At 38.0% G+C, this 27,948-nt stretch overlaps 1 protein-coding gene and 1 long non-coding RNA gene across 2 annotated transcripts; both read right to left on the bottom strand.

The window, feature by feature from the left end:
- On the bottom strand, positions 1 to 1,441 carry LOC140238638 (uncharacterized; the record flags this gene model as incomplete). Its single annotated transcript, XM_072318538.1, has 2 exons — positions 1 to 225; positions 1,256 to 1,441. Coding segments are annotated over 2 exons (411 nt in total), but the record flags the coding sequence as incomplete, so codon positions are not given.
- Positions 1,442 to 27,921, bottom strand: LOC140238785 (uncharacterized). Its single transcript, XR_011901920.1, has 3 exons — positions 27,899 to 27,921; positions 1,826 to 1,968; positions 1,442 to 1,552 (listed from the first exon to the last, which is right to left on the bottom strand). It is a non-coding gene; the product is annotated as an uncharacterized lncRNA (long non-coding RNA).
- Positions 27,922 to 27,948: the final 27 nt, after the last annotated feature.

Below are 27,948 nucleotides of genomic sequence, written 5' to 3'. Positions count from 1 at the left end.
TTAGAACATGATTCCGAGAATGACACCGATGAAGATTGTGGCTAGTCCCACAGAGAGCGATGTCGAATGGTTGCAGTTGTCACCCATACAGCAGCTGTAGCGGTGCTGCACCGAGTTTCGTGCAATCCTGACTACCTCTTTGTCGTCCTCATAATCGCACTCGTTGCCATAGTAGGAACATCCCCGAGATACATCATCCACCCCTGGAATTAGTGACCTGGAGCTCTGTGTATTAAAGAACAAGCAAGTAAAATACCGGTCCAATTTCGGTTTAGAGAAAACTGTCATGATTGTATACATATATAATAGTATTGATGACATTTCCCCAGCTCTATTCGCTTCGTCTGACCGCTATTCTAATTTCGAAATTGAACAAGAAAGTAAAGGAGACCTCCGGATGATTTTCAGATTTTTACATTTGAACAACTATAAATTATAAATTACTGAGGACAGAGTTTCAGAATATGTGATAATTGGGATGAAGAAAAAGAATATTTTCAAAGTTTAGAACAAATTGCAATGAACAAGGATGATGACATGGCAGAGTCACCATAAGAATGCAAGAGTTGGGGCTCAACAAAAGAAGAATGCATGCATAGATTATACACAAGTGAACTCGCAAGCAAGCGGTATTGAAATGGAATAACACTGCTACATTTCTGAAATATGTGAACCTCCTATGTCATCATTTTGTTCAGTGTAATTTGTTTAAGTCTTTTCAAACTATCGTTTCTCTGCTCAAGAACCACAATAAATTCCTTGAATCTATACATGGAGTTGTCGATTTATGTACTACATGATGTGAAATTATGAAAATCGTCTGAAATGTCCCTTTAAGTAAAACCTTTTGTGTTCGCTCCAAGACGCTACAGGCAACAGCGAATATATTCACTTCTTCAAAACATTGCTTAAGTATAACTCTCCTCAGATCTTGTTTATATACTTGGAAACGCTCTGCTACTTTGTAATAAGATATTTTAATTCATTCACAACTCTCATCAAACTATCAAAGTAGTTTTACGCTGGAATAAGGCAACGTTAGTGTAGTTTTGCTTTTATCTTGGCATTTCAAACGAGAAATAGATTTGAACTATGAACCCAGTAATTATTTTTTTGCATCATTACTCGTTTTCACATGAATTCTCAAAGTCATAGACCCGCAGAACACAGGTCCAAACATGTGAGCTAAGTTCATATTTACATACTACCTAGCTTGGGACGAATTCAGTCTCATTTTTGTGGGCCTAGTACTCACGTAGCACATCCCGGGACATTCTACCGAGTAAACGTCAGGAGACGAAGCGTCAAAGTTAAGGCCGCACCCAGCGTCTTTCCACGACACTCCGGGGATCTCACTGTACTGACACTTGTAGCAGGTCTGAGTTAGGGAATTACTAGACAGGATAGTCAGCAGAGATTCGCCGTTGCAGTTGTTGGTGTTGTTGCAACAGATCTTGCAGTCGCCTGGGTCCGTGCAGTTGTTGCAGTCGTAAGGGGTGCTGTCACAGCCGCGGTCGATCTCGATACTGCTATCGCGTAAGGTGATTTCCGTCTGTGTGTGTGTTTGTGTATGAGTGCGTGTGTTTATAAAAAAAAACATAAAGATTAAAATGCAGTTCATTATGCAATGCAATGTATACAATCATGGGGGTGTTTTGTCAACGTTTGTCAGCGCTGACAATTTCAGCACAAATCCTTGGTTTTGATTGGCTGAGATGCTCTGGTCACTGACTGTTACTATGGTGATTGAAGTTGTCAGTGCTGACAAACGTTGATGAAACACCCCCCAGATGCCACAGCTCGTTGGGGGATATTAGTGACTTACGTAGCACATCCCGGAACATGAGTCGACGTATGTCAAGGAAGAATTGACCGTGCCACAGTATCCCGAGTCCAGGCTGTTACTGTCGTAATATCGGAAGCTGCAGTCATAACAGTCCACCTGCGCAGATGCCACAGAAAACAGGGCTGGGGACATAAGGGACAGATTGTAAGAAAAAGTATTTGTTTACACTGATTTTAACATTCATCAATTTTCTCCTGTCTCCTCGCGGTCCCTTCTTGTGAGACTACACTGCTATTCGAATGGATTAGTTTATTATCACCTACACTAGCCAGATTTTACATTTTTTCACTTAATTTGTCTCCCCTTTTTGGTCTCTCAGCTTTTCTCGTAATGCAATTCCATAGTAATAACTAGACTTGGAATTTGTCAACACTGAAAAATTAGGTGATCCGACCTATTCGGAAATCAATGATTTGAGTCCTGATCCCAATAGGCATGACCATACAGGTTTCATCTATTTTTAGGGACATTGGCCGTGTGATGTTTGGCTTCTCATTTAGAAAAGGGAGTCAGACCTGCCATCTTTGGTACCGAATTCCGTATACACTAACGAAGATACAGAATGAAGTATATTTGACCTTTGACCCCATTTTGCACACCCAAGATGGCATCTGAGGAAAAAGTGGTTATTTCTTGAAATGATCCTTGCGACATCGTCTATACGTGTGCAAAATATGGCAAAGATAGGACAGGTATTCACCAAGATACAAGATGAAACATGTATGACCTTTGAGCATAATTTACATACCGAAGATGGTGTCCGATCAAGTAGTTGTTATTTTATGAAATAATGTACGTGGCATGAACTAAACATGTGCAAAATATGGGGGTGATAGGGCCTGTTTTCCTTGAGTTATTGCAAAGAAAGCTGCAGGAAGAAAGCAATATCTCAATACATCGAAGATAAGCTTTAATTTCAACCAAGTTTTTCGACGTAATACCGACGTTGTATGAAAAAACAGAGGTACATTAACGATAGCCCAAAGTCTCAGCTACATCATATTGAAATCTGGGAGAAATTCACCGAAGCATAAGTGAGCTAGTGCTCGAAAAAGACAGTGATGTCAATTTTCATTTCCGGAAAACCTGCACTCCAATACAGAGATAACACGTAAACTGGTCAAATTTGACAAGATTACTTTCAATCCATTTTTACGAAGTGATGCCGTCATGCAATCAAAATGTTGTTCAACATTAATGAAAGAACATTTAATAAGCTACAACATACTGAAATCTGGGTGAAAATTGGCAAAGGATAAGTGAGATACGCTCGAGTGAACTTGAAATTTGATGACGTCATTTTGAAAATTTACTTTTTTATTTTATCAAGAAATTTGAGATCTTTTATTTTTCCAGCGTCGCCAACCCATGAAATGACATGTACAACTCATCAGCTTTCAGAATATAGAAAATGGGGGGGGGGGGGGTGTCACCGTCCATCCTGACGAGTAAAATCGGATTTAAAATTGGCAGTTTTTGGCATAGTTGCACTGTATATCGCCGTTGACGCGCGCGCGAAATTTCAACTTTGACAGGCCCATATGACGTCATATTGAGTCGGATTGACTTAAAACTTGGTAGAATTATTCCTTGACATTTCAGACATCCGATCAGTGTGAAAAAACGGGAAATTTTTATTGAATATTAGCTGTGCGTGCGTATATGCGCGCGCGTAAGCGTCCGTCCAATGTTTTTCAATTTTTCAAAAAATGCTCCAAATGGTCTGAAACGTGTGCAAACAAAAAATTTGAGCTCGATTGGAGCATGTAAATATTTCAACGCGCGCGTACGCTCACGTTCCAAGGGTAAATATGAATTTTGAGAATATGAATAGTAATGCGCTTGACTTGAAATATATGTGACGTAAATTTCATTGAAACATTCTATTCCATTAATGAGATATGAATGAGAATGTGTTTTCATATAATGACGTCATAGTGACGTCACGGTCGACTGATCACTGTGATTTTATTAAATCTGTCGTCTTTTGGACATGATACATGTATGGTATAAATTTGACATTGACTGGAAGAAGACTTTCTTAGCTAACCTCTGCACAACGCACGTTCCAAGGGTAACTTTGAATTTTGAGAATACGTATAGAATGCGCTTGACTTCAAATATATGTGACGTAAATTTCATTGAAAAATTCTATTCCATTAATGAGATATGAATGAGAATATGTTTTCATATAATGACGTCATAGTGACGTCACGGTCGACTGACCACTATGATTTTATTAGATCTGTCGTCTTTATATTGGGACATGATACATGTATGGTAAAATTTTGACATTGATAGGAAGAGGACTTTCTAAGCTAACCTCTGCACAACTTTTGCGGAGAAAGAAGAAGAAAAAGAAGAACAAAGAATCAGTACAGATACAGAAGGTGATCCAAGAGGATCGGATCGGATCAACTAATTAGTAATCTTTATAATCAAGATGATAATATTAACAACAATTGTAACACCGGATTCTTACAAATTGCTCATTCTACATTAAAAAATATATATATATATCTATACTCATTCTAAACATTCCAAGTATTTCTTTGTTACATCAATATCCCGATACTTTCACTGAGTTTGTCTAATTCTATCGTTTCTTTTGTGTGTGTGTGTGTGTGTGTGTGTGTGTACTGTAGTAAAGTAATTAGCGTGAAATATGCGAATGTGAAATATCCAATGTGAAATATCCACTCACCCATAAATTTTCATGTCCATAATTACTTAATGACAGAAACGAAAGCGTACAAAACTGTTTGGTGGTTTTGTCGGGTATCAACCATAAAATTGAGAGATGTAGACCAATTAGGAGACCATGGCAGGCAGACAAATTTATGGATATTGACTAGAATGCACACACACACACACACACACACACACACTTATATATATATATATATATATATATATATATATATATATATGTAAGTGAAAATACATTGCTTGACTTAAGTAGACAAGCAGAAAGATCGTAGAACATAACTATTTAAATACATACATAAATTATATGCGAGTTTAGGTTTTTATCATATGTAAGTGTACATACATTGCTTGACTTAAGTAGACAAGCAGAAAGATCGTAGAACATAACTGTTTAAATACATACATAAATTATATGCGAGTTTAGGTTTTTATCATATGCAAGTGTACATACATTGCTTGACTTAAGTAGACAAGTAGAAAGACCGTAAAAAATTATTATTTAAGTAGGTTAAATAATTTGTGTGTTTGTGTTCAACGGGGATAAAAGCGACTTTGGATCCGAAATAAACAATCACATCTATTCTCAAGATATTGTGATTAATGTCGGATCCAAAGTCGTGCGACCGAAAGTCGCATAGTGTGCGGTGGGCATCGATATTGTTTGGCCAACACGCGGACTACCTCACATACGTCTACACATGGGGTATATTATATTCAACGAAAATGGGTTCAATACCAAGCACTATACTTTTGCTTCTATTCAAGACCCTAATTTGTAAGTTGAAATCAAGGTTAGTTTTACCTCATCTACATTGCATTGTTTTGATATCACACAGCAAACTTTGTTATAATTCATGAATCCGATATAATTACACATAGCAGGCAGAGTATACAGACGCACGCTCAAAGTTATCTCAACCATTACCCTCATTTCCTGTAAAGTGCGGTTTCCATAATCATATTTAATACCTCAAGTTCCGTGCCTTTTTTTCATATAAGAACGGTTTGTAAAGCCTTCCTGCTTCCAATTCTAACACAAGGTCTCACAAGGTTTCAGTGCACTTTGTGCCTTGCTTTGATTGCTAACTTATCCGACTTTTTATGATATTCTGTTTGCATTTCGGGGAAACGGAGTAAAAAGCAAAGATGTAATGATCATAACACCTACTTGAAGACACACACACGCATACACACAACACACACACACACACACACACACACACACACACACACACACGAACACACAGATGATCCTTTTGCACAGCAACAGAATGACCTCTTAGGAATAAGGCTGGCCATGGCTGGAGATTTTTTTTTTTCATTTCTGCATTACGATTTCGGAGTAAACGGTTTAATGCTATCAGTTTAAAATTCATACAGGACTTGATGGCAGCAACTTGATACAGCAGCAATCTACTCAAACCTTCCTACGGTTTAAAGCAAAACACGATAGCACTAACATGCCAAGTAGGATTGTTATTTTGCACTTTAAAGGTAGGGAATCCCATTTGCATGCCTCAAATGAAAAGTTGTATAAATACAGTGGTATGTTGAAGAGAGTATCATTTTAGAAACTCCCATAAAGTATTGAAAGTGGAAGGTAACATTTAGTACATTTTTATTGACCGTTAGATTTTGAACTGAATTTTTTTCGGGGCTCACCGTAAATTCCAGTACATTACTAGGCTACCTTTGCAGACCCATGCACTCCATGTGTGTCCATCATGTATATTTTGTGAAGAAAGTTCATCAAAACTTACAAACATTTCTATATACATTCTTGCCACACACTCTATATGTTATTACATCAGCTCTTATACTTTTAGATTTGTGTTTATAGATAAAAAATACAGAAGACTGCAACAAAAAGGCTTAAGTGTGGCTGACACACAGAACTACTGAGTAGTTGAGTTTTGTGCATTATTCAAATTGTAGATAACTGTTGACTTCCAAATTTCTCAGCAGTGGCCTAAACAAGTCCCCTGAGGTTCATATTTAATGTTTTGCTGCATTTTTGGGAGGTCTGTAAAAGGTATCCCCTAACTTTAAGTGTTAATGAGAGGATTTAAGCCAGTTGTTCTTTCATATGATTGTGGTGTTTATTTTTACACGTGCAAATGCTTTATTATTAACCATCGTTTTATATTTGCAAAGATGAGGACATGGCTTAATATCTATGTCAATATGTCGGTTTATGTGTGACACTGCGCAATGTCAGTCAATATTTTTTTTCTTATTTCTTTACTGGTACTACAACTTAACAGAAAGAACCAACGAAACCTCCTTTTGATTTGGAAGATATTAAAATTTACGTTGGTAGGGCCTTTGTTACAGGCTAACCATTTTCAGCAGAATGAAAACAGATGGTTTCTAACAATAACCCTTCATAAATTTTGAAGTTATATATATCGGTGATATTCTTTTTTTTGCAAGATTACAAACAAAAGACTGCATTTGTTCAGTTTTAAGTGTTAATATCAAGGACTGTAATGACAAAGGCGATAACGAAAACAAGACAACAATGGAAACGTCAAATATTAATTTCAACAAACAAATCTAGTTTTATTTAATTTCGATTTGAATTCTTATCTGAAGAAATAACGATAAATGTTTGCGAATAATAAAACACGCAACAAGTTGTCTCCAACGATGCACAACGCTTCATTAATTGAATAGTGGATTGCTTGTTTGCTTGCTTGCTTGATTGATTGATTGATTGATTGATTGATTGATTGATTGATTGATTGATTGATTGAATGAGACGTGCAACTTTACGAAAAAAAATCCACGGCAGCCTACAGGCTAAGTTGCGGATATTTTTTTACATGAAACCAGTTTCAATACTTTGAAAAGTATACAAACGATGAAGCATGCAATTAACACAAAGAAAATAAAAATCGTCACACAACAGGAGCAATAATCTGCTTGAACATGTTGAATGTGAAGATTGTTATTAGCGACGAAAGTGAACTATGAAGTTTCTCTGTCAATAAAGCACTGACAAACTTCCCTCGTGCAGTAAATGAGTTTAAAAATTTAGCGTGAGGACTGTAAGACGTGTTGACCTTAATAGTCTTCAGCTATTTGTTTCCTCTTTTAACATTTGATCAATATGTTGGACTGAGTCCATGTAACATTTTATGTAATGACAAAAGATACTAATCATGTCAACACCATAATAATTAAAAATGAGATGATCTCTTTTGGTAAAATAATGCCTGCACTATGGGATACAATCATCAATCATGAAGCAACATACATACTGCAGCAGGCAGCGTTTTTGAGACATTGATTACGTTTCCTTATCCAGGTTACTTGCTTCAAACGAAAATGAGGAAAGTAAACGAGGAAAATGAAATACACTTCAGCTGAACAAGAATATGATGAATCTTATCTGCATCATGCCACTAGATTCGAATCAGCAAATTTCTACGTATTTACTTACCGAGAAGAACAAAACCACTGAAACCGATATGATAGGCCATGCTTTTGATGTATACCCAGACAAAGCGCAGTGGTATATAAACGCGGAAAGATTCAGTGGAAATGAGGTGTGTTCTTGAGCTGCGAACTCAAGATGTTGTAAAGTCCAACAATAGATGGGGCATAGTGTCACAGACGAAGTTCTCCGCCTGCCGTTTCATTCAGCAGGGAGTTTTCGCAAGCACGACGCGGTGGGAAGTTGCGCGTGCCGTGTGCAAAATTTGCTTCTGCGCATGATCAAATCTGAGAAACGTCCCGTCCTGGGAAAAAACGAGTACGGCACTCGGCCAAAATAGCGTTCGACCCCGATGCTGGGCAGGATTGAGCCAGCCAGCCAGTCGGGCAATCCTGTCCCCGTGTAGAGCCCACTAATGTCAAAATCGACCACTAATGTCAAAACAACCACTAATGTCATAACACGTCGACGACAAATGTCATAACAACCACTAATGTCATAACACGTCGACGACAAATGTCATAACAACCACTAATGTCATAACACGTCGACGACAAATGTCATAATGACCACTAATGTCATAACACGTCGACGACAAATGTCAAAATCGGATTAACCACTAAGGCACCACAGAAAAACCTGATAGAGAGATATCTTCGTCGCGACGATGTCGCATTGTGCATGTTTGATGATTTGCATATGAACAGGCGTCACGTGCATATGAAAAAGCAACCGTGCATATGAATACACGTACTTTCTATTCATACCTTTGTTTATTCGTCCCGACGATAAGCGACGATAGAGAAAGGATTCCCTTTCACTAATCGTCGCTCTTCGTCCCGACTTACTAGCTATTTTCAAAGTTCGGCTTCTATTGTGCCTTGCGTTTCTTTTGTTAAAAACGTCGCATATCGTTCCCGACGAATCATTGTTCAACCGTCTGGAAACGTCCTGACTATATGGCTTCGTTTCAATGCCGTTCGTGTTCAAGTTTATGTTTTGTTCAGCTTTACTTGTCACAGCATAAAGCCTGTTATCCGTGTGATCTAAAACGTCGCATATCGTCCCGACGAATTACCATTACTGTACCACCGAAATTCCGTCTCTGTTCCATCGTCGAGCAACGTCCAAAACGCGTGGCTACAGGTAATCCGCTGGGTGATATGATTCGCAATGCCGAGTACGATAATGAATGGGAAGTTTTGTGTTTTCACGAGAAAAAAAAAATGTATTCTCGCTGCTATAGATAATTGTGAATAACAGGCTGACTTTCCGTCTTTTGTGCAAGTGGTAGTTACGCCGATGTGAAAGGAGACTTGACCGCAGTCGATAGACATTGAATTTGTATTATCTTGTCTTTACGCGTAGGAAACACGGCGGAGAGATTTTGTCCGGTTTACAAACGAAAACTTGACCATCGTTGCAAAACTTATTTGATGGTCGCTGTTCGTTGTCAAACTCTGACAACTTCTGTCATATTTTTTTTTTGTTGTAGAATACATTGATTTTTTTTTTTTAATTTGACACAACATTGAATCAAATATTTGTATTTTAACAACGTGTTTACCTATTTATTCTGTTGCGGCATTTACTTCAACTGGTCGTTGGCCTTCGCGTGGTTGTAATCATTGTTAACATTTATGTCGTCTTGTAAAATTTTAGAGCGGGCGGAGAGATTCTGTCCCGCGTTCAAACGGGAATTCGACTGCAGAACTTGTTTCAGCTGCCAATCCCTGCTGACTGTTCTCATTGTTTGTTATGCTAAAAAAAGGGATATTGATTTCATGTTGTCAACATACCAAAAAATGTCAGCTGCATTCGCCTTTTAACCTTACTGTATAAGGCGGATTTTTTTTTTTCACCCACTTTGCGCAACCAGAAACTAGCGCAAAAAGAAAATTATGCAAATGTTTTCACTAGCCATTATGTTTCAGGAGATGATGTCTTGGTTTCGGTAAAATACGAAACTCTCTTTCACGGCCGAGTGCGAAGAATTGGTCACTAAGATGGTTGATGGTAGCTACGACGACTTGTAAGGAAACTTGACTGTTATCGAATTAATTGCTAAGCTTCAGGTGGAGAGATTTTGTCCGACTTCCAAACGGGAACTAGACTAACATTCTTATACTTATTTCAGCTGGTTGTCTTTCTTTGTTAAACTCCGTTGACTTCTGTCATTTTTGTATCTGCATAGAATACATTGATTTCTGTGTTCTTTGACACATCATTGAATCAAATCTGTGTATTTTAATACCAGGTTTACCTTTTTACTTTGTTGCAGCATTTACTTCAACTGGTCGTTGGCCTCCGTCATGGTTGCAATATAATTGTTAGAATTTATGTCGTCCTGTAAAATTTTAGAGCGGGAGGAGATATTCCGTCCAGCTTTCGAACGGGAATTCGACTGAAGAACTTGTTTCAGCTGTCCATCCCGCTTTTGTCGATCCCTGTTAACTGTTCTTATTGTTTGTTATTCTTAGAAAGAGAAACAAAGAAAAAAATTGATTTCATGTTGTCAACATACCATAGAATGTCATCTGGGTTCGCCTTTTAACTTTACTGTAAAGGCGGATTTTTTTTTTCGCCCACTTTCCGCAACCAGAAACTAGCACCAAAGGAAAATTATGCAAATGTTTTCACTTGCCATTATGTTTCGGGAGATGATGTCTTGGTTTCGGGAACACGCACACATACATACAAAATAAACCACATACACACACACACACACACACACACACGGAACTCTTTTTTTCACGGCCGAGTGCGAAGAATTGGTCGCTAGAAGCCCCTTTTACACTTTCACGGATTGCATAAAATCACGGATGACCACGGATCGTCGGTCCGGGATCATCCGTATTATTTCCGGCATGACCGTGTTGACTTCGTGAAGTCATCCGACATTATCCTTGATCATCCGGCATGTCCGCCGGAAAAAAAAAAAATGAGCTTGCTTAATTTTTCATCCCGGACATCACGGATGGAAATCAATACAAACTCTTCCTAACTTTTGTCGGCACCGTCTACTCCGTGTTGCATCCGTATTCCTTCCTTGTAGGCACCGGCTACTCCGTGTTGCCTCCGTGAAGACATCGGAACGTCCGTATTAGCATCGGCTCCGTCCGGGATAAGAAATTCGTGTATCTTTTGCCAATACAAGCTCAGAAAGTCAATGAAATTTGCTCACATCTTCACCCATCAGTACAACCAATCGACTCCTCTAGTAGGTTTATATCGCATGAGAATCTTCAGTGACCCACACACATCTTCTTGCTGTGTTTTTTTTTTTCTTAGCGGGGGGGGGGGGGGTTGATTTGTCTTAGTTTGTTTTGCTTTGTTTATGTTGTTATGTTCCCGCAAACTGAGATTTTGCAACAAAGAGATATGCCTTTATGAGGTCGACAAGCAGATGCGTATGTACTCTGCTGTAGATTTTCTGGTGTGCTTGTTACATATTACTTAGCTCTGGAAGCATGTCGCCCAAGAATGATAAAGTATCAAAAGAAAAAGCAAATGTAATGTGTCAACTTTTTGGGGATATCCGCGTAAACACCGCGAAGGGACCCAGTTGCATCCGTGCTCTTCCTTGATATCCGTGTTAGCTCCGTATCGTTTCCGCTGTGGTCCTCGTTCATTCCTTGTCTGTCCGTGTAGGCACAGTTCTTGTCCTTGTAGCTTCCGTACTTGTCCGTGTAGACAACCAGTTGGGACCGTATTCACACTGGCATTGAAAGGAAAATCGATATTTTGCATGCCGGAACACCACGGATGACGATCCGTTGTCATCCGTGAAGCAATCCGTGAAAGTGTAAAAAGGGGCTTTTGATGATATTAAAAGATGGTAGCTACGAGTTGTAAGGAAACTTGACTGTTATTGATATAATATTGTTTGGCATCAGGTGGTGAGATTTCGTCCGACTTCCAAACGGGAACTAGACTAACATTCTAATACTTATTTCAGCTGGTCGTCGTTCTTTGTCAAACTCCGTTAACTTCTGCCATATTTGTTGCTGTAGAATACATTCATATTTGTGTTCTTTGACACACCATTGAATCAAATCTTTGTATTTTAACACCGGGTTTACCTTTTTATTCTGTTGCGGCATTTACTTCAACTGGTCGTCGGCCTTCGTGATGGTTGTAATATAATTGCTAAAATCTATGTCGTCCTGTAATACTTAAGCTGGAGGAGAGATTCTGTCCAGCTTTCAAACGGGAATTCGACTGCAGAACTTGTTTCAGCTGTCCTTTTCCGGCTGAGTGCGAAGAAATGGTCGCCAAGAAGGTTGATGGTAGCTACGACGAGTTGTAAAGAAACTTGACTGTTATTGATATAACAATATATTGTTAAGCTTCAGGTGGAGAGATTTCTCCGATTTCCAATGGTTTGTTTCATTTAACATATTAAAGATATTTTCTTTCAGTTACATGCATTCTTTCAAACGTTGGGGTAAGATTACAATTATGAATGAGTATCTTATGCTTTGAATTGCACCATGTGCCCATTTCTGTGCAAGAGCCAAATTTTCCTTTTCTTGAACATCTTGGACACCTCAGTGTCTATATAGAATAGTTATTTCAGGCTAGAGAGGCGCATCAATTTTGAACTTTGTGTTTGAAAGGCTATTGTCATCTTAACCCGTTTAGGACGGTTTGCTTTGGCGAGCGAACACCCCCACAGACGGACAGGTTTTCCAAAATCGAGCCCGGACCGAGGGTTACTAAGGGGGTGTGACTTACGGTCCCGCTTTACCCAATCATCAAATTGCCGTGTATGCGGTGTAGGAATCCGCTTTCTGATTGGATGAATAACGACCGCTCATGAATAATAATGTCGCTTCCCTTCGCTATCTGGGTTCGCGCGCGCGGTTTGAACTTCACGTACTGTACGATCGTCAATTTACGTTCCCTCGTCAACTCAAATGAATAGCGTCTTTTATTATTGGGCACCAGGCTATGTCGAGGGTGTCGCAAATTTCTACTACATAATTGTCTTGAATTTACTGATTCATGGAGGCAATCTTTTATGGAAACTCTAATCCGTTGATCACAAGCCTTCAAAGTCTTTCAATGAAAAGCGATCGATCGGAGGATTATGTACAGGCTTGCGTATTTCCATTTACACGACTGTAAGACACGCCAAGTAAATCTCGTATTGTGGCGATATCAAAGGCACACGAACCCACTCTTGACTTCCTGTTGTTCACAAAATTCCTTACCATAGCTAGTCAATGAATTTTGGAAACAGAAGGAAGTTTATTCATTGTATACAACATTTGAAAATCTGTTACACCTTGTGTGTCCCCGCTACTTGTATCCAAATACAAAGCTCGCGTGTCTGTAACAGAAGCACGTGGCTTTATTTCAACACTAGGCAAACCATCAATGATGTAATATTACAAGTGTAGAATTGGTGATACTGATTTATCAAAGTCGAATTTCGTAATAGAATAACATCCACTTGAGTTTATTTCTTGGTTCTGTTTCAGTAATTCCCATAAAATTGACAAGAGCCTGGAATATGTTCAATATTCAAACAAATCTTTGCATCTTTCTAACTTTCTTTGAGACGAATAAAAATGCATAATCCACGCTTGCGCGATACCTGCCATCCCCTGAATAAGTCTGTATAAAGAAGTTTGCTTCCTGAAATTATCAATCGTGACTACCTACAAATTTCGATCATGCGACTTATAATAGGTTTTCATTGGATGCATACAAGATATCACCGAGTGGATTTGTACTTTATTGTCGGGGTTTGATGCTGCTATTTTTCTGTGCGATCTTACAATTCCTTTACAACTTCGACGTAATGTCGGGAAGATAATGATTATTCACTATGTATCAAGTGAAATGAGATTTCACACAGTGATACAAGACATATATTTAATTATTATAAAAAGTAATCACCAACCTAAATGAGTATCGTTATTTCTTACATAGAAAAAAAAAAACTAAGAATAAAACACCGGTCCTGTTTAAGCCAGTTGACAGAACATGTATGAGCTCTTTAGATGAAACAGGGGAGTCTATACGATGAGAAGAGAAAAAGGAGAGAAAAATAGGCTGGTCATCTAAATTTTGTTTGATTGACGGTAGATAATCTGAAAAGATTTTTCAAACGTAATGTAAAATTATACAAGATGAGGTTTGCCTACAACCTGTGTTTTGGTAATATCTTTCTATGTTTTATATAATATATATATATATATATATATATATATATATATATACGTATATAAATTTTATGGGCAGAGTATCTTGGAGAAGCGATCATCACCATCAATGATAATATTCAATCTACACGTTTGTATATGGGAATGAAGAAGGGGATAGCTGGAAAGGAAAGTGATGAGATGTAATGAGATAAAATGAAGGAACACTAATTGAGACAAATGTATTACAAAGGAAGAGCAAAACGGCAAAAAAGGGCAAAAGGGTACAACATTATGCAAAGATTTTGCAGTGATTTTTTGTGTACGTTTGCCTTCCAATTTCGTAGTTACGTAATTCAAAATAGCCAACAAAAAAAAGAAAAAAAGATAGCGCCATGAAGATGCTCATTCAATCTCGTTTGCCTTTCACTATGTCCTATCACTTCAAAAAATGTAGCATTAGCACAATTCAAATTAGAATTCCCATCGAGAATTCAGATTCGCATCAATGTAAGAGAGTATCTTTTCAGACAGGGTCGCAGGTGAGCATTTCCGAGTTCGTCGGAGAAGTTCATACATATTAGAAACAAAAAGGTTGACCACCCGCCAGCTGATAGAAGAAGACGACATGACCATGGGAGAACGGCGAGCACATGTCACACAAGCTTGAAGGTCTAAAATCATTACATCACTTCAGAAAATAACGAAAAGATGATATGTTTGTTGAAATAAACGACATTTCTCCCGACATTCTTCGATCTCTCATAACAGACGGTTAATTTTGCTGCAATGATCTTCTCTTATGTCATGAGTGTAAATCAATATTATTTTGTTTTATTGTGTATACCAGTCATCGCCCGGTAAAAGACAGAAAATGAAGTATTATTCTCATTCAATAAGCATAATGTATAAAGGAAACGAGCATTTGCTGCAATCGTTTATGAGTATGAAAATGCTTCAATGCGATTTCACGAAGTCTAAAGGAATGAATGCAAGTAGGTCTACGTAAATACAGAGATGTATAATGCAATTATTATAAAAAAAAATACGCAGCCACGATAAGTGCATAAACCACTTCAATAGCAGCATGAAAACATTTGATCACATCAATATAATGAGATGGACAAGAACATTTCATGCTTTTATTGCTCGAAATTCCTTGCTCCTAAACAAAGTAGAGTGTTCAATTGAAGCGACGGGTTATCACATCTCCGTCTCTCGCAAAACTGAATCATCACTTCGCAAATTTGGAGTGCTTTCTACAAATTTACATTAAAAAAAAGGTTTATTTTTTTTTTTTTTTAGGCATGAGTTACCATATTCTACTGATTATAAATCGATTGAGCTACAAAACGGTAGTGTGTTGCTAAAACCATTATAACTCAATGATCGCGAAATCATTTGACTTGTGAACTTCCGAAAGAGATGAACTGAAAAAACCCAGACTTCTAAACGTATAAATAATTGACAGAGCGACTATAGCCGAAAATTAGCATATTATGAAGAATTCATACAAAACTAGAACCACAAAAGACTAAACAGTCAACATCACCATTTTCGGTATCGTCGTAATATGGGACGTAATTTTTTGTTGACTGCCTCTTTGAAATGCTGCAAACATCAAATACTAAACATCATAATTTTTATTTGTGAATTCTAAGCGTATGAGAGAGAGAGAGAGAAAAAGAAAAGACAACTTCTGCCGTATGTCTTGTTTCTCGCTTTATTGCAGCGTATGTCATTGTCAAAGTTTAAATTCTGTAATACATGTTTGTAACAAGTACATGAGAACTTGCACATTGGATTTTCAACAACCATAAAATCATTGGGGTCCGTAAAAGCGGTTACGTAATACATATGAAGCACATCCCTATAATGCATTCTATGGACCGGTGCAGAATAAAGAGACTGTCTGTAATCGGCCTTTGAACTTCTCTATTATGCTCATAATCCCCGACTTTTCAGATGGCGTCTACGAGTGCGTCTTAATAATGTTTTTGTATCAACATCCTGTCTATTCAAGGAGGTACAATATAACCTGATACTCTGGCCACCTGGTCTATTCAAAGTGTTCTTGCCTATAACACGTGCACATGTTACGCTGTGTTTCACCATGATGAATATAATTGTAAGACCCCATAGTGGCAATATCGGCTCTTGCATTGTATGAAAATGATGACTAGGCCCCTATTATACAGTATATCCTCTATTATTTTGGTTCGTTGGCCGAGTAGATTTTTTGAACGATCTTATAACATAATCACGCTGTCATTCATAAGTATGAGAGAGAGAAAAAAAAGCTTCAAGCAACATCGAAGTTGAGTTTCTCAAACCAATCTTCCATTTGAGTTTGTTTCTTGGTTTTGTTTCAACAATTGTCATAATGTTGACAAGAGCCTGATGGGATGTTCAATATTCAGATAAATCGTTGCATCTTTCTTGCAATCTTTGACAGCTAATGGTGACTAAACCTGCGAACTCCATGCATTTTTGTATAAAGACGTTTGCTTTGTGAAATTATCCATCATGACTGCCTCCAGATTTCGACCATAATTATATGACTTAGTTTTCCATGAGATGAATAAAGGAGATCAACGAGCGCATTTGTAAGTTTACTGTCGGGTTGTATGTTGCAAATTTTATGTGCAATCATGATTCCCTTACAACTCTACCGTAATGGCGGGAAGGTATTGTTCACTGCACATCACTTGAAATTAAATGTCACACAGTGATATGATAATCATCAGCAAACGAGATAGATTATTGTTATATGTATATATATATATATATATATATATATATATATATATATATATATATATCGGAGTCTATGCGATAAGAAGAAAGATTGAGAGATAAAGAGTTAAAAAAATAGGCTGGTCTTCTAAATTTAGTTCCATGGACGGTAATCTGAACACACTTTTGCAAACGAAATGAAATATTACACACGGCTAGGTTTGCCTATAATCTGTGTTATGGTGATATCTTATGAGATTATATATAATAATACGGGCAAAGTATCTTGGAAAGGTGATCGCCACCATCAATGAGGATATTCAATCTAAACGATTAATTGTAGATGATGGGAATGAAGAAGTGGATAGCTGGAAAGGAAAGTAATGAGATGCAATGAGATAAATCGAAGCAGCACTAATCGAGGCAAATGTATTACAAAGGAAGAGCAAAACGGCATATTCGAGTGTTCAAAATGGTTCAACATTATGCAAAGATTTTGCAGTCATTTGTGTGTGTGTGTGTGTGCGTACGTTTGTCTTCTAATTTTACAGTTACTTAGGTAATTCAAAATCGCCTAAAAAAAAAGATCGCGCAATGAAGATGTTCATTCAATTTCCTTTCACTATATCCTATCACTTCAAATTGCGTAGCCTTAACACAATTCAAATTAGAATGTCCATTGAGAATTCAAATTCGTCTCAATATGAGAGAGCGTCTTTTCAAACAGGGTCGCAGGTGAGCATTCCCGAGTTCGACGGAGAAATTCATTCAATTTAGCAACAAAAAAGGTTGGCCATCCGGCAGCTGTAGAAGAAGCCGACATGATCATGGAAGTATGGCAAGCACAAGCCAAACAGGCTTGAAGACCTACAATTATTACATCACTTCAGAAAATAAGGAAAAGACAATATTTTTGTAGAAATAAACGACATTTCTCCCGGCATTCTTTGATATCTCATAACAGACGGCTAATTTTGCTGAAATGATCTTCTCTTATGTCATGAGTGTAAATCAATATTTTTTTTTTTATTGTGTATACCAGTCATCCCCCGATAAAAGACAAAAACAAAACTGAAGTACTAACAATCTCATTCAATAAGCATAACGTATAAGGGAAACGAGCATTTGCTGCAATCGTTTATGAATATGAAAATGCTTCAATGCGATTTCACGAAGTCTAATGGAATGAATGAATGTAGGCATACCTAAATGCAGAGATATACCTAGACATAAAAAAAAAAAATACACAGGCACGATAAGTGCATAAATTACTTCAATAGCAACATGAAAAAAAAATGATTTCATCGATAAACATGAGATAAGACAAGAACATTAATTTCATGTTTTTATTGCCCGAAATACCTTGCTCCTAAACAAAGTGTTCAATTGAAGCGATGTGGTTATCACATCTCCGTCTCTCGCAAAATTGAATCACCACTTCGCAAATTTGGAGCGCTTTTTCTACAAAGAAAAAAAAAGAAAAATCGGGGTTTTTTTCGGTATAAGTTGTCATATTTGACTGATTATAAATGGATTGAACTCAATGATCGAAAAAAAAATTGACTCGTGAACTTACGAAAGAAGTGGACTGAAACACCTCAGACTTCTAAATGTATAAGTAATTGACAGAGCGACTATAGCCGAATATTAGCATATTATGAGGAATTCATACAGAACTTGAACAAAAAAGACTAAACAGTCGACATCACCATCGTCGGTATCATCGAAATATGGGATATTATTTTATTTTGACTGCTTCTTTGAAATGCTGCAAACATCAAATACCGAACATCATAATTATATCTACAAGTTTTTGGCGAATGCTAAGCGTATGAGAAGAAAAAAAATGCCATATGTCTTGTTTACTCGCTTTATTGCAGCGTATTTCGTTGTCGAAGTTTAAATTCTATACATATATGTTGGTTACAACCACATGAGAACTTGCACATTCGCTTCCCAACAACCATATAATCATTGGGGTCCGTAAAAGTGGTTACGTAATACATACGAAGCACATCACTATAATGCATTCTATGGACCGGTGCAGAAAAAAGAGACTGTCTGTAATCGGCCTTTGAACTTCTCTATTATGCTCATAATCCCCGACTTTTCAGATGGCGTCTACGAGTGCGTCTTAGGAATGTTTTTGTATCAACATCCTGTCTATTCAAGGAGGTACAATGTAGCCTGATACTCTGGCCACCTGGTCTATTCAATTTATATGAATTTACGACTTCGATGAAGTAGCACAATCGACTGCGTTGTTTGTATGCAGTACATCCCCTACTCGGTTTGTTCTTGGCCAGGTGGTTTCTTTTTTTTTACGATTTTATAACATAATCAGAATATTATTCATGACGGTAAAACTCTTCAAACAACTACAAGTAACATCGCTGTCATGATAACAAACAGACACAAAAACATTCACATACATCACATGCATGCAGGGACACGCAAAAGATTTACTTTTGAATTTATTCAATTCGCCGAGTTTTGGTAAATCCCAGGACTCGACAGCGAAAGAAGGCCAACATTTCATGCCAATAATGGTAATCAGGTTGTCATGCCGAGATGGCTTTCATAGAAGATCCATAAGTACGACATTGCATTCCTGATATAACACGAAGTAGTATGCTACAATACTTTATCATGTAGATGTGTGCTAATAAGGTAGGTGCGTGCACGCAACGGTCTTGACCGTGTGACAATTTGCATACCGATGCAAATGAGATCGCCAGAGCGTGCGGCTGGTCGCTCGTCATTGGTCAGTTTCCCGACCGTTGCGAAGGTCTGAATGTCGTGAAAATTGCACTCATGTTTGTCAATATTTTGCTTGTTTATAGACATAAGATATGACCAATCATCACAAAATGTTCACAGATGGCAACTTTGATGTATGTAGTCCCACAAAATATAAATCATTTTCAACATAGGCATCGTATTGTTGGTGAAATTCAAAGTTTAAAAATGCGTGTTCATTTCACTCTCTCAGCCCGAGTATACTCGGGACCAGTCCACAGCCTGGAAAACGTCAGCCCGAGTATACTCGGGACACGTCCTAAACGGGTTAAAGACGACTTATAATGTCGGCTCAAATCGACTGAATGGAGCAAGCCCTCTTACGATGCATGCTCGGATCTACAAAGACTTTATGGTCTAGTGCTCCGACATACCCAACAAAGAGACGGGACGAAAAGCATCGGTGGCTGTTTTCTCTGTTCTGTCCTCACCCTTTCCTCTATTCTTCTATCATCCCCGTCCTCTTCCATGATGTCCCCGCCTATCATATAGGCTAACACTAGAGGCGCCTGCCCCCGGGAAAGGCCGAGACTTCACCGGCGTCGGCGGGCGGGTCCTCTACCTGCTTGCCGACGGGAACGGCGTAACCCTGCATGTCGGTGCAGGAGTATAGGCAGGCGATATCTTTTCTTAAAACGTGTCCCCTTTCTTTCTCTGTAAATATCTCGTTTGTAAATGTTGATACATATATATAATATATATATATATATACATATATATATACATATATATATATATATATATATATTAAAACAACTATTATTATTATTATTATTATTATTATTATTATTATTATTATTACTATTAATAATATTAATATTATTAGATTTTGTAAATAATTAGAAGTAGTGTAGATTTCTATAATTGAATTTAAGTGTATATTTAAATTGAATATATTTTTTGGAGTAAATTGCCCACCCGGCACACCCGGCAGAGAGCTCCGCAAAACTAAAAGAACAACAACAGCATCGGTGGTACACAGGATGTGGTTGTTTAGGCGACGCTTTCTATTGTCGGGATGGGGATGATGATGTAGGCGACGCTTTCTATTGTCCGGATGGGGATGAAGAAGGTTCTTTTATAACGTGAAACGTTCAGCGTAGCAAACTTAAAGGGACTGTACAGTACTGGTTGAGGTAGGGATTCATGTTTTGAACATTCCTAAGTGAGATAATGAAAAGCCTCTTATGAAATATGAAGGAGCATGTAATTTTAAGAAGGATTCAACGTTTATTTGATGAAAATTGGTTTTCAAATGGCTGAGATATCCAAAAAAGTGCTAATCATAAAAGGCGACATGCCCCAACTTTATTAGTATCTCTTTGTTTCACCTTGTTTTTGGATATCTCAGCCATTTCAAAATCGATTTTCATCGAAAAAAACTTTTGATACCCCTTAAAACTGCATGCTCTTTGATATCTCATAGAGTGGTTTCTGAATATCTCACAAAACGTTAAAAGCTATAAATCTTCACCTCGACCAGAACTGTACACACCCTTTAATCTCCTGAAAGAAACTGCCGCGTACTGTTGACGTGCTTGTACATTATACGAAAAAGCTATTCTTGCTTGTTGTGATGGCTACACGCTGGCACAGCGGTATTCACACTGTTACTGATCACTTGATGATCTGACAATTAACCTACATGTTGCGTAATATTTTAAATGGGCCATTGGAAGTTTGACGGAAATTTGTATACATTGCTAACCATTCTCCTTTCGTCCGTGTATATGAATTCGTCAACATAGAATGAAATTTGAAGATTTGGCGCCTAATATATTTGAACCGAATTTTGGAATATGCTTCAGGTTCTCTTCCTGCAGATGTTAATCCCACAATGTCGATCAAATTATAAGACAGTTAATCTTTCTGAAGCGATGGACACACAAAATTGTCATGTCAGTGATCATCCTAAGAATGATGTGTAAAGAAGACGAAGTTTAACCTTGCCTTTGGTTTTGTATTGTTTTACGGCTTAAGTTGCAGCATGCAAACACAAGGTTTACTGTAAAATGAGGAATAATTGCGTGCATGATAATTTTGCAAATTTCCCGAGAACCAAGAGATTAGCATGCAAGTGGAAGTTTTTGCGTACACTATATGCATTGCATGCCAGTGACAATAAGCATAATTATTTATGCCACGGATACTTTAATGATATTAAGAATCGCAAATCTTCAGTATTGCAGGGATGAACCATAAAAATCAAGCATAATCATGACTGTTTTATGCCAAATAACATTGTTTTCTTTCTTTTTTCTTTTTTTTTTTGTTTGGGTGTTTTTTGGTTTTCCTCTTTTTTTTTGGGGGGGGGGGGGCGAGGGCGCCGTGGCACGGTGGATATTTAAGCTTCACGACTCCCAGTCGAAGGACCCGAGTTCAATTCCCTCCCCGCAGCGATTACGTCCTATTCCGTCCTAAATAGCAACTCTATATAGGGCAATAATGTCAGGCGGGCCCTCTGACAGCTAGAGCACTGATAGCATTGAAGAGGCTACTCTAAATAGAGAAGACTTTTTTGCAATTATCATCATTATTATCGTTATTGTTATTATTATGATTATTGCGGTTTTTTTTTTTTGGGGGGGGGTACTATTGCTACAATATCATTAGTCTTGCATGAATGCGGTTAGGATTGTTCTACCTCCTATCTCTTTGTAACATTCATCTATCATCTTCACAACAAATTTCAAGACATCATTATGTTTGTGTCATGTACTGTAAAAGTGGATATTTTCGCGCGACTAATTTTTCGTGTTTGGCCGGGTAAGAAGAGATTCGCGTGTTTTTAATTCCGCGGAATAAAGACATCACGCACGGGAACATACAGCAAGCAAAAAATATTCACGTGCTTTTATTTTCACGCTAGTTTCTGGTTCCTCGAAATTCGCGAAAATTTCAACACCGCGAAAATTTCCACTTTTACAGGTAGTAACTAGTTAGTAGGGATATTCATTTCACTTTGAAATACTGCGATAGTAATTGACATAATCAGACAGTGATTATTTTTTTTAGTATGACAGGAAGGGCTCATCGTGAATCCAAAACCCAAAGAGAAGTGCGATTTGAAATGGCTGAGATATAGGTGCCCGCCTTTTACAAGGATCGAGATGTTTCACTTTGTTTCTGGATATCTCTACCATTTCAGAACCGATCTTCACCAAATGAAATTTGATTTCCTGTCAGAATTGTATGCTCTTTAATATTTCTTTCTTTTCAAAGTACGTTGTATCTGTAAAAAGGCTAATAGCTGAATCCTCACCTCAAACAATTATACTATTTCATGCTTAGGGGATGGCTAGTAACCGATCAGTGGGAATCAGTGGGAATGCTGAGGGATGATTGTTCCAATCCTTGTGGGATTCATTTAAGAGTACATTATTATATCTACTTTTGTGTGAAAACTATTTACCTGAGAATGGTCTCATATTCAAGTAATGTGCAGATTAATGCCCCGTCACTGACCAGGCTCACCTGGAAACATTAAACTGCACATTACTTGAATATGAGACCATTCTGAGGCAAATCATTTTCACACAAGAAATGTGATATATAATGTACTCTTAAATGAACCCCACAAGGATTGGAACAATCATCCTCCAGCATTCCCACTGATTCCCACTGATCAGTTACTAGCCATCCCCTTTAACACCTTGAATATGCTTCTCTGCCCCTCGAAAAAAAAATGCGGACAGTTTATCAGCATGTAGCACATTGATTTGATGAAACTGCAATACTGAGGCTGTATTTTTTACATGTTTAGATTAGTTTCTTTTTGATAACAGCGGAATAGTGTGCAATGAAAGCCGACTTATGGATGTTATCATAATAAGTTATCGAGTCTTATACGATACACTGTTACCTGTAATCTTTAATTATAATTTTGCGATTTTCGTCTTTTACGTTAACTTTCAGTATATATATTATGTATCAAAATGGACATGCGCCATTTCAGATATTAAATAGAGTTATTCTTGACTTTAGATACTAAATAGAGTTATTCTTGACAACGGTTTGTTACATTAAACATATTCAAAGTGCTTTTTTCTTCAGTACCATGCATTCTATCAAATGTCTAGTAAGTTTACAACTAAGAATTAGTATGCTTAGAATTGCACCATTTGCCAATTTTTATGCAAGAGCCAAATTTCCCCCTTTTTGTACGCGGTGGACACCTCAGTGTAGAATATGAGAATGATAGTTATTTCAGGCTAGAGGGGCGCATCAATTTTGAACTTTGTGTTTGAAAGGCTATTGTTATCTTAAAGACGACTAATGATGTCGCTCAAATCGACTGGAGCAAGCCCTCTTATGATTCATGCTCGGATCTATAAAGACTTGGTCTTGGTCTAGACATTCCCAGTACTACAGTATACGCGAAAGAGACGGGACGAAAAGCATCGGTGGTACACAGGATGTGGTTGCTTAGGCGACGCCTTCTATTGTCGGGATGGGGATGAAGAAGGTTCTTTTATTATGTGAAACGTTAAGCGCGTGGCCATCTTAATCTCCTGAAAGTAGTTAGTATAATAAAGGAGTCCATTCAAAAAGAAACTGCCGCGTACCATGCATTGAATTGTATATCAGAGAAGCTTACAACCTGATTCTTTTCTCGGACGAAACGCTATAGCAGTCCTGCTTAGCGACGACGTTCACGCTCCATCTCACGCACTACCACGAGAAGGAATAGCGATACCACGCATGATACATGAAAACATGTTTAAAAGGCGAGAAAGCTAATGAAGTTTAAAGTTGACTTCTCCTTCCTCTTTCAATGAAAACAGAATAATTGAATAGATCTATTGAAGCGGAATGTCACTGCTGCGAACGATCGCCATAGCATCGTTAGTCTTGCGAGCAAATCGAAATCCTAACACTTTTATTTTTGCCTGATAATATGAGTAGTAACCCTTTAAAGGACTCGCAAATTCGACGTTTCAAACAGTATAGTAAAACAATGAAATGTATTTCAAAAGCACTGGGATGCGTTGGGTGTTAGCATTTAATAGCATCCATCTGCATTTTATTTTCCGTCCGTATTGCACACAGAAACGCAAGCAAACATTATACTGTGAATACGCTGTAAAGCATCGTATCATTATTAAAAGTGTATTCATTCTTCTTTTATTTTCAGCCTGCTTGAAGTAGTAGTCAAACCATGTGATCAGTTAGGCAGCCTATGTATAAAGATAGTCGTTACTCAATATTCGTTTGATTTGTTACTGTGTGGTTACGATTTCGAACGTTGGTTATGAGTCCGAAACACTCGTTCATATTGAACTACATGTATAAAGGTCAAAGCTGTTTCGATAGTATAGCTCGGTACGAGTTCAAAACGCAATGGAAATCATCAGAATGCTATTATAGGCGGAAATTATAGCTGCGGAAAACCTGTATTAAATATAGGTCAATAAAAATTGCCACATCCAATCTCCGTAAAAAGTTTTGATTCATGCCATCTTCTGAGCATTTTCAGATATTTTGCTTGTGTTTTGATTATGTTACGATTTAGGTTTGAACTATGAAAATTGAAAGGTGTGGTCACCTCAACGATGTCGCAGTTCCATTAACCATGATGGGTAAAGGGAATTCATGACTTTATAAGACTAATCCTTGCTAAATTGAAGATCAATTCTTTAAACCATCACTTATGTCTTGTAAATAGATACGTCTGTAATCATAACCAAAATGCCGTAGGAGACAAAAATCATCAAACGTTTATAAGCGTCATCCGACAAATTTACAATTGACAATGCGAATGTATGATTGCCCCATTTGCATGTAGCTGTAAGCTATCTTTACGTTGAAGTTAACTTCCCTCCTTCAGAAAAAGAAACAAAAAAGTCGGGTTTTCGCTAGAGGTACTTATTAGGAAACGGTATAAAAACAATTGTCTACTGTACATCAAGAGATAATCTATACAAACATGAAACACACGCATATTTTGTTCGTTATATGCATGGATCTGTTTATTTGTTTGTTTGGTCATTATTTTAATGGCATTGATCTTGTTTTTTTTTTAATGGCATCGGTCTTGGTCGGGGGAAAGATAAAAAAAAAATGTATCACTCTGTTATCAGATCAGGATGATTGCAAGAAGGGTGTACATGTATTCCCGCCTTTTTTATACAGGCAAACAATAAAAGCTTTGTATGCTATTATAAAAGCCTGGAGGCAAAAGGCAGTTTCAACGTTCAACTTATAGTAACCATAGTTTATGATAGGACATAAAGTAAGTTAGCGTCTCACTGACTGTGGTTCTTTTGTTTTGGCAAAACATGAACACAAAGGGGGTCTGAATTTTTTTTTTTTTTTTTTTTTTTTACATAGTACTTGTAGCAGACATTTATGCCGATTCTCCAACAGCATCGTTCCATTACGTCACTTCCTGCTATCAATGGCGAAGAAAGGATGATGGCTACTTGATTATCCATTCCTTGAGATTGCAGGAAGCTCACCTTTCTTGTGTGTGTATTTCGTTGTGTGTGGTTCTGTGGTACTCAGTTACAAGGCGTGAAGGTCCGAGTCTTTTCATTTTGATTACACATTTCAATACAGGCAACTGATTCGAGTTTCGCAAAGCTGTTGAGGCAAATTCTTTGCAGACTTAAAGACACCCAGTCGCGAGGATACATGGACATATTTCAGCCGCGGGCGGCAGCACGTAAACTCGCTTCCGAAGTTGCTACGAAGCGAAATGTGTGTGTGCGCAAGACATCCCTAAAGCAATGTATCGCGCTATAGTATCTCGTTTGCTCGCTTGATTGATCTGAGCGCGGGGAGTACGTTTTGTGTAATGTGAATTGAATGTATGGTATACTGTATGTACTGTGTGATGCAATGTTCGCATGAGCTATAGTAGCTAGCTGCCTATACTTGTACGACTACAGTGTAGGCCTACGCCTTCTCTTCATCGCACCGTCGATCGTCGTCAGTCGTTAACTACACTGTAATCGTCAGATCAGATTATATATAGGTAGGGTGGCCATCATGGACGATGACACATCGTCATGGGTAGCGGATATTACCGCCGAGTTGTCCATTCTGAACGCGGACGATTGGGTCGGAGACCCTGTGTCTTGTGTAGCCCTACTACATATCGACCATACCACCCTTATTGAAACCGACCGCGTATAATTCGCGCACTGAACACTTAGTACGCACTTCTCTGCGCGCAAAGCACATAAAAATGGATTGGCTTTGAATGTAGATGAGGATGGTGTGGGAAAACGCGATAATTCATTGTTCATTAATGGTTTTAATCAAGGACAAAATTTCGAATGAATATTTTCACCGAATCGTAATGACAGCACAATGTAATGTCTATGGAAGTTTCTAAAAGGCTTCTAAAAAGCTTCGTACAACACGGTGTTCAGTACAACTCGGTTTGCGTGCATTGTCAATGCAAAAACAGCGGTCGATCCTATTAACGCGATTTACCGCGGAGAGCTGAAACGAGGCCACGCAAGTTCGTCGGCGATATTTTTGCACTGAAACTTCGAATCGAAAACGGAACAACGGCATTTGATAGAGCTGGATTTTCTCAATCACGTAGGTCAAGTTTTTTTTTACGTGAATTTCAGTGTTAAATATTCTTATCAAGCAGATAAACATTAGGCGGTCGATTAGTAGTAGGTCCAACCATACTTGCCCTGGCGTGTGTAAATTCAGGACGGGGACCGGAAGCGACTGTGCCCGTGCAGGGCCAACGACCACAGTTGCACTGCACAGTGTAACTGTGGCCGTGATAGAAGGGGGCCGTGCACCAACCGACATACCTTCAAGTCGAAGTAGGGCCTAAACTAGAATCTATTATTGTTAGATCTATCATCTTTGAACCTTTAGTTCCCCTGTTTAAACGTTAGAGTTCTACCAGATCTATTGGGTTAGACTACATGTATGATGGAGCTTGCGATAGATCTATTCATTTTTTTTTTAATTTATTTGCAAATCCTAAATCATATTCTTGGGGAATTTGCATAACATGATTGATATGAAAAACTTCTCATTTAATGGGACTAATGACATTAAACTGACCCAGCAAATGTCATTTCAATTACGGCATTATCATAATTTGACATAAATGAGAACGCGGAATTATACATAGAAAAATAGGCGTACTTGTCGGTCAAACGCAAATGCCCTAAAGTTACTGATACTAGATTAGAAAAAGTCATTCCACTTCAATTACTGATTCATGTGTAGACTTCTACTTACACATCATCTGGATCTGGATTCCTTGAAGTTGTTGACTTGGCCAGCTGGGG

The sequence above is a fragment of the Diadema setosum genome, chromosome 15 (genome assembly GCF_964275005.1).
Source record: "Diadema setosum chromosome 15, eeDiaSeto1, whole genome shotgun sequence".
NCBI classification, from domain to species: Eukaryota; Metazoa; Echinodermata; class Echinoidea; order Diadematoida; family Diadematidae; genus Diadema; species Diadema setosum.
The sequence above is the reverse complement of the archived record's forward strand: the minus strand, read 5'-3'. Positions and strand labels throughout refer to the sequence as shown.